The following is a 13,283-nucleotide window of genomic DNA, read 5'->3' on the forward strand; positions in this document are numbered from 1 at the left end:
CTTTTCTTCTACTTTCCATAGGTTCCAAACAGAGCCTGGAACCCATGAAAAGGAAAGAAAAAGAAAGAAAATAAAAAAAAAGGAAAATGAGAGGAAAATAGGAGGAAAGTTTACAATTCACTACACTTAAAATTTTTATTTTCTTCACTCTTACTCTTCCAACCAAACAATGGAAGAGAATTTTTTTTAATTTTCCGTTCTTTTCCTTTCCTTTCCATGGATTCCAAAGAGAGCCTAAGTCTTCATTTGTGGTATTTCTTACCCATGGACATTATTATCTGTTATAAGGTCTTGATAACAGAAAATAATTAGTGGAACAAGGTCTTAGGTTGTGTTTGAAAAATCAAAAAATACTTACTGATATTTGTTAGATCTGATTTTTAATAGAGCTTCATAAAAAAATTATTTCAATAACTTATGGGTATTTTCTTGTATTTTTGTGAGACTCAAAATGGGCTCTACACCCGTGCGGTCAAACCAAGTGGTAAAGGTAGCACGGCTGTTTTTTGAATTAAATATTATGTATTGTGAGAAATTGATCAGTCTAGTAAACTAAAAAATAAATACTTGAAAAACAAAAATCTTAACATAACTAGTAGGTAAAACATGATTTCTTCTAGATAAGAGAGTGCGTAAGAGAGAGAATATTTTTTTGATCATCCAGAGAGGGAGAGAGTGTTTTGCTCATTTGCTGGATGTGCAGAACGTGGGCATTTAGGAACTTTCAACTTAGGAGGATATGGGCGGCAAAAGCTTAGGTTGCAAAAATGATCCTGGCCTTTGATTTGTGCAATCCGAATCTGGACCTTTGATTAAAATTTGCCAATCAATCCCAACCGTTAGTTCAAGGCTAAACAATTATGGGCCTTTAGATTTATGTGTATTTTCGAAAAGGAAATTTACCTCGATTGATACGCTTTGTCCTTGATTTTCTAGATTGATACACGTAACGCTCCTTGAACTCACTCTGCTTCTATAGATTGCTCGGCGACTGATTATTTTTTTGAACTGCGATCGGCGACTGACTGCTACATTTCTCTTAGGCTCCATTCTTTTAGCCTTAACTTAAACTTAATTTGAGAATTTTGTCTTTATTTGAATTTTTTTCACATTTGTTAGTTTTGCGCCGAATTTTTGTAAATTATTAATTCCGAATGAGAAAAGTAGAAAATTTTCACTTTTACTCAAGTATTTTGAGAAATAACCATTATTTAGCGCAAAAAAGACTATTTTGCGCTAAATAATGGTTATTTCTCAAAATACTTGAGTAAAAGTAAAGAAATTTTACTTTTCCGATTTATCTCGTCGAGACAAATCAGTCGACAAAAATTTGGCGCAAAATTAACAAATGCGAAAAAAATTCAAATAAGGATAAAATTCTCAAATTAAGTTTAAGTTTAAGTTAAGGTTCCCTAATCTGTTAAAAATACTGTTTTCTTTCTTTCTTTATTTCCCTCCTTCTTCTTCTTCGAGAGCGTGTGCGCGCCCGCCAAGGATTTTAAAATCGGTTACGTAACGTTTTTTTGGCATCTTGATACCGTTACACCCCGATACACCAGTGGAGATTCGCGTGCGTATGGCGCATTTCCATTACATATCGGGCCGTTTCCGATTCACGACCGTTATGGCCGATACTCGACCACGCGTTGCAGGTGATTTTGGCACTTAAAAACTTAAAATTGTATTTTCCTCAAAAAATAATTTTAAAAAATTCACTACTGCGACAATCGATTCCCGTTAGATATTGTTCGATACTCCCGATACCGTTAAACCTCAACCATTACCGTTATGTTCCTCGAAACCGTTATTTGAAACCTTGAGTTTGTGTGTGTGTGTGTTTGAAAACCCTAATTTTGATTGTTGAAAGCCCTATATCTGCTGAGGTTGTGCTGTACCTGTATTGTCTTATTGACATAAATTCTACACTATCATATTCTCACATACAGTCCAGATTCCATAAGGGATTCTGCACGGTAGTGTGGACCTCTCATTTTTTGAGCAAATTTTGATAATCCGAGCCGCTCAAAGTGATCAAAACGTGATTTTAAAGGTACTTGCAAGAAATCAGCAAAAAACATGATCGGAAAGGGCTTGATCCAAACAGTTTTTTATTGAACGGTTTAGTAAAAAACTGCTCGGATCAAGCCCTTCCCGATCATTTTTTTTGCTGATTTCTCGCTAGTACTCTTAAAATCATGTTTTGCACACATTGAGCGACTTGGATCATCGAAATTTGCTCGGAAAAGGAGAGTCCCGCACGGTAGCACCCTGCGGGATCCCTCATTGGATCCGTGGTGTTCTCCCATATATGTTACGTTTACTTTGGTGCGTGAGGATTATGTTTTGTGAAGTTCTAGATTGAAGATCTAGACATGGAAGAGGTCAATGGAAAGGAGGTTAAGCTGATAGCGACCCTGGCGGAACAAATGTCCTTATTTTGCAACAGCAGCAACACCAAATCAAAGGAGGTTATTATGTCCCAGAACTCTGTTAATTACAAACAATAATCTATATATATACAACTCAATGACTAGAGAAAAGGAGTTGTTTGTGCCCAAGGTGCCAGGGAAGGTGGGTATGTACATTTCTGCGGTATCACTCCTTACGAAGAAACCCATGTCGGCCATGTCCGTTCTAGTGTTCTACCATTGGGTTCGATGTTCTGTACCGGTGAGTTTTCCTGTTTTATGTTTTCCTTTTTTCATCATGAAACTAAATGCACAAGAATGTTCGTCTATTCTTGTACTATGATGGCACTGCTGGTGTGAATTTTAGCTTTCATACGGAGTTGATTTTTAGAACCGCAACTGGACTCGGCTGGATACTGTTTCCTTATGAATCTCATTTGCTATGTGATGTCAAATAAAAAATACTAATGCATATTGGTAAATGAAAGTGCTTAAAAAATAATTACCTTAGCGGAACGGGGCCTTAGAAGTTTATCTACAACATAAATTAGTTTGAATTTTTTCTTCCTATTTTGGATTACGCATCAACGTTTCTTTTGTTTATTTTAATTACGATTTTTTTGTCAATTTTCAAATCAAGTAGATACTTGTTGCACTTGGGATTTGATGTCGTCTATGTTTGGAATTTCACTGATGTTGACGACAAGGTGAGCTACTAATTCTTGTTATGTTATGTTGTACGTATGTTTTCTTTTTTGCACGACAATGTTTGTAAGTTTGCAAACTCGATTTGGTGTTTTAGTTTTTCCCGTTTTGAAGTATCTTATGGTAGACAGGAACTAGTGGTTTATGGGCACTCTGATTCTTTTTTTTTCATTCAGCATTGATTTTGATGTTGACATAAGTTTAATAAGTTTGACTGAACCATGTATCCCTTGACAGAGTGGTTCATGTAGCTAGGGCTGCAAACGATTCGAGCCGCTCGCGAGCGGCTCGGAGCTCGGCTCGATAACGGCTCGGCTCGGCTCGGTTCAAGACAAAAACGAGCCGAGCTCGAGCTCGAGTCCTGGGCTCGTTTCATAAACGAGCCGAGCTCGAGCTAGTCGAAACTCGGCTCGAATTGGCTCGCGAGCTCGATTATATAATATATTTATATATATATATATATATTTATATATATATTTTTACATATTTATATTTATTTATATATATATTTATATATATTTGTTTCATAAACGAGCCGAACGAGCCGAGCTCGAGCTCCGTAAATACATATCGAGCCGAGCTCGAGCTCGAGCCCTGCAGCTCGTCACGAGCTCGAGCGGAGCTCGAGCCAACTAAATTTTTGCCGAGCCGAGCTCGAACACTCTAAAACTCGGCTCGGCTCGGCTCGTTTGCAGCCCTACATGTAGCAAACTGTTTGGTAGGCCGAACCAAGATTGGGCTTGTGGTTGGCCAATGAAGGGGAAGGGGGCAAAGCCAGAGTTTGGGCTCTCCTGGCAGGCCTCGCATACGTCCCCTGGGCTGAGACCCAGCGTAGTGAAGAGGGCGGCCGAGCGGAGGGGGGCCGGATTGAAGGGTCCGACTCATCGGTCTATAGTCCAATTTGTTGGCCCAGCGTCCGAGCCTTTGGGCCGGGTTTGTGGGCCAAGCCGGGTTTGCCGGGTCGGTTTGACCCATGCAGAGGCCACGTGGTGGTTCATGTTGTTGTTTACAGAGAGGACTGGAATGTCTAAGAAGGAAGACGATTATTTGTGACGTCATGGGCATGTGCCGTGCGTCACGGTCACTCTTGGCTTGGGGAGCAAGTACGTTCGCCTATATAAGTGGAGGGATAAACCCTAGAGAGAGGTACGCAACCCTACACTTCGAAAGTACTCTCTATCTCTCCTGTATTCTAACTTGCTCGTCGGAGGGGCGAAGGGCGGCTAACCACCTCACGCCTTGGTGCAGGTTCGCGGCAGAGCAGAAGAGGGACAATCCGGAGAAGTTGTGAAGAGAAGCCACCACCCACGAACTGCAAACTCAATTTGGTGGGACAAAAGTTTTAGTTTGGTTTTTTTGATTTGGTGTTGAGCGGAGGATACAAATCTTTTTACATTGTGCATTGTAATCTTGACATAGGTTATGTATTCATAATGTAAGTAAACTATAGAATCTGAAGTGTAACTTTTATTTCTCTCTTTGGCCTTTTGGATTTTTTGTCGTAGGTTAGTAATAATGTATGAGGTTAATATGTGATTAAAACCCCTCCAGATGTCTGATGCTAATAATCTCTTGCCACAGAATTGGGTTTCGTGTTAGGGATAATCATTCCATTCGGCTACCAATTTAGACCCTCGGTTTTTAGGTATATTCAGCATTTGGACTTTCATTTGGATGTACACAAGTGCAACAGCGTTGGGCCTTTGCCATAGGCCCATAGTTGTTAAGGGCGAAAGACGCACCAAGGTTTTGGTGGGCCTAAGACGAGAGGCGCAAGGCGAGCCGCGCACCTTCTCGAAGAGAGGCATACCTATGCGAAAAAATAACTATTTCTGAAAATAATTGTGTAATGTGCGCTTTTTTGAAAAAAGCTTGCTTTTTTGATCGATTTGAAAGAAGCGCGCTGTATGCGCCTGGTCACTTTTCTCGCCTTGTCGCTTTTTTGCGCTTTTTGCTCGCCTTTTTTTTATTTTGCCTTGCCTAGGGGTCAAGCCGTCGCCAAGGCGCCGGGGTGCGCCTCACCTCGCCTTGCGCCTAGGCGTGCCTTTACAACTATGGCCTTTGCTAAATTTTATTTTTAAGCAATATCCAGCGATGGTCTCGTCCCTTTAGAATTAAAGTGAAATTTACTTTTCCACACACGTAAAAAGGATAATAGGAACGACCTAGAGATGATATTATGCTCTGTAATGTCTAGAAATTGCCTGTACCCATACATTTCTAGCATGTCATACCAATCAAACACTTCAAGCCTCAACCGGTTGGAATTGAAATTGGGTGCAAGGAATACTGGAAAGATCTGGTTTTGCCGTAATTTCTATATTTCGGGTACTGCAGATAATTGCTAAAGCAAACATGCGTGAGGAGAATATTTTCACTTTGGCTAACCACTTCATTGGAAAATTTCATGATGATATGTGTGTTCTTCGGTGCCTTGCTCCTAAGCATGAACCACGGGTTACTAGTCACATTGAACAAATCATTTCTATGATAGATGAGGTGATTTCGTTGTTCCTCTCCTCTTTCACAACTGTTTTATGCTGTTGTATACTTTGAACTTGATGTTTCTGTAATTAAAACTGTTAGGGATAGACCTTCTACAACGTATAGCAATTCTATAGTATTGGATCGCTGCCTTGAGTCAAGATTCTTACTCACTTCATCCCAAAGGGGACTGTGAGATAGCTATTTTTACCAGTGTCAGACAAATGCATTCTTTACCAGTGCCTCAGGAGAAGTGTAGCTCTTCTCTGCGTGAAATTTGTCTACCACAGAAGAGTTCCTTTTAGTTGGAGGATTGAATGCTTAGAAATGTATCAACATGATATATCTTGTTTGTACATCTTGGAATGTGAGTTTCTGCATTCTTTGGAATCAGTAGCTTTACAATATCTTTTGCATTTTAAAATGCTAGCTTTGTTTTCGGAAGGTCCGGTCAGACAGAAATTGCTGCAAGTTTTGTTTTCGGACTGAAAATGTCATCTTCGAAGGCGGCATCTGGAAAGAAACTGCGGCAATCGAACTCTTGGCCTCCAGAAACACTTATTTGCTGCGGATGTAAAGTTGATGGAAGCAAGCATGGGAATTTTTGAATTATAGACTTATAGTTGTATGTATTCCTTACAATGATATAAGCTCTCCCTCTGTTTTGGTGTTGATCGCAGACCATCCATAATGACTGCGCCTCCATAGTTGATGGGGATGTGTACTTCAGTCTTGATAAATACCCAAATTTCGGCTGCTTATCAGGGAATTCTCGGGAAGACCTTTTAGTTACTCCTGATCCCAAGAAGCGGGATCCACACGACTTTGCACTGTGGAAGGTAAAAGTCCTTGACACATTGCCGGTGTTTGTGATGTTCGTACATCATACTGTTTTAATGTTTTTTCTGCACAGCCTTCAAAGCCCGGTGAACCCTATTGGGACAGCCCTTGGGGTCATGGGAGGCACGGATGGCACATAGAGTGTAGTGCCATGAGTTCCCATTATCTCAGCATCCAATTTGATATTCATGGTGGTGGAAGGGATTTAATCGTTCCACATCACGAAAATGAGATTGCCACGAGCTGGGCTGCATGCCAAGCTAGCAAAGTGGGTTACTGGGTGCACATTGGTAGGGTTAATATTGGAGATGATAAAATGTCAAAATCATTGGGGAACCACATACCAATTCATGAGGTAAGGGGACAATTTTATTGTTTTCATGCTTTCTTCATCTGCTTTTAAAACATGAGGTTCTGGTGTTACGATATTTCAATATTCCTTGAGCAATATTTTTCTTTTTTCCTAACCTACTAATTATTATCTTTCTTTTTCGCAGATAACAAAGTTCTACCATCCTTTGTCTTTGAGGCATTACTTAATGAGTGTGCACTACAGATCTCCTGTGAATTAGTAAAAAACCGTGTCCCCGTTCCCCAAAATGAGCCTTATTATTCAATAGTGCGGGTATCCAGTTGTGCTCCCAACCAAGTACCAACCAACGAGGTCTTGCATAACCACATTATTGGTCAACCTTTGTTTGGTTGTTGGGACTTCGGAGACAAGATCAGATCCAATTGTTGTGTTTTGCCTGTGCTAGCTCTTGGAGAAGAGTTAAAAGAACAGAGGGTAACCTGGCTCTATGCTCTACTTGGAATATCCCTGATAGGATATTTGGTTGTTGTTGATTTTGTTTTGTTTTTAAGCTTTGGGTGCCAGTTTACCAGTCTCCTAGCTAACTGGTCTTGATTTAAGGACTTTTTGCTTTGCCCTTTGAGCTGTTGGTCTTGTAATCTGGGGCACGAAATACTAAAAGTCCCTTGTGATTGACCCACCAAGATAATTAAAACATTCTAGCAAGAAATGAATGGGTACGTTGAGTACTTGGACAATGAAAAACTGTGGGAGAAGTACTTGGAAAGTATTACCTGATATAGGAGGAACATAGAGAGCTTTGATGATGGCTAGGAGAGCTTTGTTAACGGCTAAGGAGTAACAATTCATTTGGGCAGCTTAACAAATTTTTGCCACCAAGGGGAATATCTTATTTTTGGAGATTCTGCTTTTCATAGATGAAAGTTCCTTCTGTTCAGTTTTGTGTATACTTCTTGGTAAATGGTAATACTAGGGATGTTTGTAGGCTGTGATGCAATTGGACAAGAAGTTCTTCTTCTAGATCGTGCTAAATGTGGTCCATTGGGGTTGCTTCGGGGCCTTGTACAGCTTTTTCTAATAGCGAATCAAACTGGAAGCCTAACATGATCAAGCCAACCTGATTATGTTGTTGGCTGCAAACTTCTTTTTGTATCCATTTAGCACTCCACGTGATCTTTTCTTCATAACCATGTTTGTTATGGTTGGTAACCTTTATGCTAGTCACATTGATGAATTTCATGGAACTGCTCCCTCAGAAATCATAAGCAATCTAGAACGATAGCTGTTTTACTCCTATGGCTTGTTGCTTGAACTCAGCTCGAAGGAAGGATTGCCCCTCTCCCCGATCGAGATCATAACTAGCTCCCTATCACAATTCCTAAAAGTCTCACATATTGTCAACTGGCATTGGAGCAACTGATGTATTACGTCAGGATCTGTTGCTCAAACTGAATTACGCCAACGTTATGGAAGTTCCTGGATTGTGTAAAATAGGAGTAGTGCCAAAGGCATAACCTTCTGCTTTAATAATGAAAAAAGGAAAATTGGCTATGGAGATTTCGTGCGGTCAGAAATTAATACAGACACAAAGGGCTTCGACAGGAAAGTCATTTTGATCTTTATCAGTCCCATGAGTTCGGGTTGGTAAGTAATTTCTGTCGAGAAAGGGAATGCACTTTCAGGTCGAGCACGGTCCAATTTGTGCTTGGGGATATGCCTTCTCATATTTGGTAAAACAGATTTCGTGGATTTATGTATTTATATACACGAGATGCATTTCGAGGGTCAGTTGCAGTTTTCTCTCACTTGCTTTAATTATTCTATGACTTCTGCTGCTTTTTCTATCTCATTTTTGCACATACCTGACACCAAGGTAAACATTTCCTTCCACGTTTTTTATTGATGCATCTAATTTTGAGCTTTTTGGTAGACTTTGCAAGATTGTGAAGCAGCTGTCTGCATTACGTGATGTCGACCCAGAGGAGGGAGCATAATCAAATGGTAAAACAACTCAAATTTCTGGAGAAGCTAAAAACTGCATCTATAGGCTAAGGAACGATTTTCAATCCAAAATGTCGGATGACTTGCAAACCTCTCCTGTATTGGGCAGCATACTGCCAGAATCATTAAGGTTCATAAACAAAGTTTTAGACAGTCTAAAGGTACGCATTTGAAGCGAATACTATTAATACTCTCAGGGCCTATCACATCTGACCCTATTTCCTTTGAGTAAACTTGATGAACATTTTCCCCACCCCCCCATATACTTTTAGGGGAAGCCAAAGCAGCATCTACCACTGATCCAGTCCTTGATAGAAATAGAGAAAGTGGTTAAAGAAGTGCTGAGCATTCTTGGATTGTTGTCCGCTTTGAGCTATACCGAGGTACAAAAACTGTTTGGAACTTAGAGAAAAGAATAGAAAAGAAAGGAAAGTGAGGAGGAAATTTCTTCTTTGTTTTGTTATTTTCCTTTTTGTTTCCTCTCAAACCAAACAAGGGAAAAATATTTTCCCTTCTTTTCCTTTCTTTTCCATAGGATCCAAACAAAGCCTAATACTCCTATGTATAAATGATTTGGAAAACTTGTATTGGATGGAGCTCATTGCAGAAGTGCTCATGACAGGTGGTGCTCCAACTGAAGGAGAAGGCATTGGATAGAGCAAACATGAAGGAAGATCAGGTGATGGATCTGATCAGGAAAAGAGCACAGGCATGGAAGGAAAGAGATTTCTCAAGCGATCAAATCAGGAGGGATTTGGCTGCGAAGGGCATTGATCTGATGGATGTGGGCAAGGAAACTATTTGGAGGCCTTGTGTACCACATAAATATGAAGATCAGGCGCTGCTCACGTTAAGTTAAATTGCGCTGCAGACACAGCTGTATGTGAGAGGGGTGTGGTTGATATGCCTCTAGCATTTTGGTATATACAATTATTTCAATTATAATTATACCGGAACTTTTTGACAGCAGGGAGAAACAAGTTTTAAGAGCCACATTGAATAGAAAAAGCCCACCTGTTGAAGAGATTCAAAATGAATCCTTCATTTATTTAGGATTCCTGAATAACTCTAAATGAGAGGCAGCAAAGCACTTGTTATAATAGATTCAGAATTGAAGTTCAAATTATCTTTAGTCATCCCATTTTGCTTTGTACAAATTTGTTCCGTTCATGTACTTATTATTGAGATGTTCTATCAAACCAGTTTTAATACGTATAATATGTACTTGATGAACTCTACGAAATAAACAATTCTGATCTTGTTCTTGGCCCAAACCACTAACAAGCGAAGTTAGTTAACAAAAGATGAGCTCAAAGCATCCATCGAAACTTGATGGGTACTGTAGGAGGACTAGTCCCAAATCTCCACTAGCAGAAATTTTTTTGAACCGGAAAAAATCAGTTCAGCCGGATATCAATAAGTACGTTTTTTTTTTTGTCACTAATCGTCCGCCATATGGACCAAAAAAATAACTTATGGATCAAACACTTACCGATATCCAATTAAACTATTTTTTTACAGGGACCCTTTAAAAAATATTTTGAACAAATTGAAATGCTCGGAATATTTGTATGGGATCTCAAAATGAATCCCGCACAAGGTGGTGTTCAAGTGTTGTACCAATAACAATTTTGTAATTTCTCCCAGTCTCTTAAACCAGGCCCATGACCCAATTCGTTCCCGATAGCCTGAAGACTTTGTTTGAAACACGTGGAAAAGAAAGGAATACAAAAGAAATTAAAAAAATTCCCTCCCCTTTTATTTTTGAACATCCCCTCCCCTTGTTCGGTTTTGAAAGAAAATAAGAAAACGTAGTTTTAAGCAAATGGTCTCGCTATTGTCGAACTGACGATAAGTACACTAGAAAATAATAAAAACGCGTAATTCTATTTATTTTTTTCACCTTTTAATACATTTTCTCTTACATTTTCTTCGCATTTCCCTCACGTTTTCTTTTCTTTCACTTTCCTTTCCTTACTGTAAGTTCCAAACAGGCCTAAAGCCCAACAATTGCCGGGTGGGCTCAGAGGTCCGAACATAAATTCAATTCAAAGTCAAACGGGTCCAACATCATCGGACCGTTTAATTTCCCAATTCCCACCGGCCACTGCTACTCCAAGCCCTGTCTCTGACTCTCTCCCGCCTCTCTCTCTCTCTCTCTCTCTCGCGCGCGCGCTCCTGGCGACTGCTCGCAGGTAACCTCTCTCTCTCTCTCTCTCTCACATACACGCACGCACGCACACACACGCGTTTGGTCTAGGTTTCGCTAGCTTATTGCCAAGATATACGCAGCCATACCCCGTAAGCGGAGAGCGGAGAGGTTGTTTCCGCGACTCAAACCCATGACCATCAGCAGGTCACGCTGTGGCAACCTTATAGTTGCGCCCGGGCCGTGTGTCTAAGTTTTATATGCTGGTTAAAAAACGCCTAATTTGCGTCATTTATATATGTTTCATATATGGAAATTTGGAATTACTCTTAAAGAAGATGATATTATTTTATTTTGATTACACGTGACTCAAAATATTTTTTCTGTATTTATCTTCTATAACAGAAATATACGAATTTCAGTTTGTATAACAGGAATATTCAGCTTTGATTCTTGGGATCATGCCACAAGAAAGTAATTTCTTTTTGAATTCCCTAGTCCCGGTGTGGAAGGCCTGCCTTTGATCAGACCGGGGAGGGGATTAGTTGTGGTGTGCGTAAGCTATCCCAGACACCCCTGACAATTGAACCAAAAAAAAATTCAGTTGAACTCATCAACGTAATTTGAAGGCATTGTTTGATTTGAGTTAGTTATACTGTGCATAGAGATGACGGTCAATGTTCTAAATGGCGCTTGGCGCTAGTAGGGCAGAGACCCACCTCCAAGCGCCAAGCTGTTTTTTTTTTTTTAACAAACCATTATCCAATCAAACTATATTCTATGTATCCATAATCCAAGTTCAAAGTTCTACATAACCATAATGCAAAGTTTGATGTACAAACCCAAATGAAATTAAGTAGTAGCAACTAGCAAATAAGTTGAATAAGACAATAAGTAGAAATAAACGAGATCGGAGATCCCTAATGCCTAGTTCAAAGTTCATCTCCTTCCTCTAACTCTTCTCCTCCATACCCTTCCAAAACTTGATCTCCATTAGTCTAATACTATACATTTTAGGCCGCCAAAGGCCTCCGAAGACGCTGACGACGCCACCAAGGCCGCTGAGACCGCCTAGGCGGCAGCCAAACACCGCCAAACCTCCCTAGGCGCCAAATCAAACGCCAAGGGGTATTGGCGTGGCGGCAGGGCACCTCCAAGCGCTTCGGCGGCCGCCGAGAAACACTGATGATGGTGATAGCTCAAGGGTTTGAGAAGTACATCAGTAAGATTGGTTTTGGGGTTGTGAGTCTTGTTGCCCCATCAAGTGTGTGTGTGTCACTGAATATATTCATCTTTACTTTCTTATAACTATTGACTTCTATATATGTTTTTCTAGATTTGTGCATATATGTTTGTAGGATTATTAGACTATTTACTTGTGTGCTTGTACATGGATATGCATAATTTGTGCTATCAATGTAAATAATCTGGGAGCTTATGATAGAACATCTGTTGTTCTTTGTTTACAATCTCCATCTACCGTGCATGAATGAGCCCATAGGTCCCATTTGATGTTCTATATGTATATTCATTCAGTTTTAACTTGTTCACGGGTTAGAAAACCGAGTGTGTTTAGTTGTCGTCTTGTCGAAATAGATTAAGCAACTAAAATCTCTATTTGTTAATTTTACCTTCAAATTTGTTTTTAGGCTTCGCAAACCTATAAAGGGATGCAAAAGTAAAGGAAAACAATAATATTACATTATTACTGTTAATGGAAATGCAAGGAACTGTTAAAAAAATTGCTATTGGGAGGGGAAGGGAAGGCCTAAATTAACACGGTATGCTCTGAGGTTAATAACAATCCAGCTTATTGAACTCAGTTGAAGCTCCTAAGAACAGCAGCAGAAAATGATTCATATAGGCAAAATGAAATGGTTGAGACACGAAGCCTGGTTAAATTTTATTTCTGCCTTGACAGAATGTAAATCAGCTGATTTTGCATTTTCACAGTTTACTCTTAAAATGGGATGATTTTATTCATGCATGAAATATAGTGTAGCACGGACACTTCCGGACACTTCGTCGGAGCTCACGTATTGTGTCGGACACTTCTTAGATACCGACACTCTCCGGACACATGTCTGACACGCAAATCCAACGTGTCCTGCTTTTTCTCAATGTTTTTTTGCTTGGATACTCCGGGGACACTCCAAAAAAATTCTTGGGACACTTGCAAGACATGTTGGGGTGTTAAACGAAATAGTTAAGACTCTTGTTAAAGCTTAGAAAAGTCTTTCTTCTTTGTGTACCATATGATAGTTTATTGATGACAAAGACACACAAATGATGAAAGGTTTTTTGTTGGAATGCTTTTGTGAATAATGTGATGATATATAAGATTTAAGCTATGTATGGTGTTACACATATAGAATTAGATCCT

At 39.8% G+C, this 13,283-nt stretch overlaps 2 protein-coding genes across 5 annotated transcripts in view; both read left to right on the plus strand.

Annotated features, from left to right (window-relative positions):
• The window catches only part of LOC131299942 (uncharacterized), a 94,052-nt gene that overhangs the window by 72,005 nt on the left and 8,764 nt on the right, over positions 1-13,283 (plus strand). For 2 of the 4 annotated variants that reach the window (XM_058325527.1, XM_058325529.1), the window contains exon 1: positions 12,212-12,681. The exons of 1 other annotated variant lie outside the window; for it this stretch is intronic. The gene's annotated coding sequence lies outside the window, so the exon portion shown is untranslated. Of the gene's footprint in view, positions 1-10,745; positions 10,947-12,211; positions 12,682-13,283 lie in introns of those variants that run through there. One more of the 4 variants, XM_058325526.1, reaches the window with a different exon arrangement.
• LOC131299528 (cysteine--tRNA ligase 2, cytoplasmic-like) lies at positions 2,527-9,887 on the plus strand. The gene is made up of 12 exons (XM_058325116.1): positions 2,527-2,670; positions 5,451-5,530; positions 5,700-5,789; positions 6,028-6,126; positions 6,271-6,436; positions 6,511-6,792; positions 6,994-7,224; positions 8,184-8,235; positions 8,490-8,623; positions 8,748-8,912; positions 9,024-9,134; positions 9,374-9,887. The coding sequence occupies exons 1-12, from the start codon at positions 2,527-2,529 to the stop codon at positions 9,608-9,610; spliced, it is 1,791 nt and encodes a 596-aa protein (XP_058181099.1). The 3' UTR covers positions 9,611-9,887.

The sequence above is a fragment of the Rhododendron vialii genome, chromosome 9a, assembly GCF_030253575.1.
Source record: "Rhododendron vialii isolate Sample 1 chromosome 9a, ASM3025357v1".
Taxonomy (NCBI): domain Eukaryota; kingdom Viridiplantae; phylum Streptophyta; class Magnoliopsida; order Ericales; family Ericaceae; genus Rhododendron; species Rhododendron vialii.

Bases quoted from the DNA above. Each gene is read 5' to 3' on its own strand.
- LOC131299528 (XM_058325116.1), top strand. From the start codon at position 2,527: ATGACTAGAGAAAAGGAGTTGTTTGTGCCCAAGGTGCCAGGGAAGGTG. The intron at 5,531-5,699 runs GTGTGTTCTTCG...TAAAACTGTTAG, and splicing joins GGAAAATTTCATGATGATAT to GGATAGACCTTCTACAACGT. The intron at 7,225-8,183 runs GTAACCTGGCTC...GTATTACGTCAG, and splicing joins AAGAGTTAAAAGAACAGAGG to GATCTGTTGCTCAAACTGAA.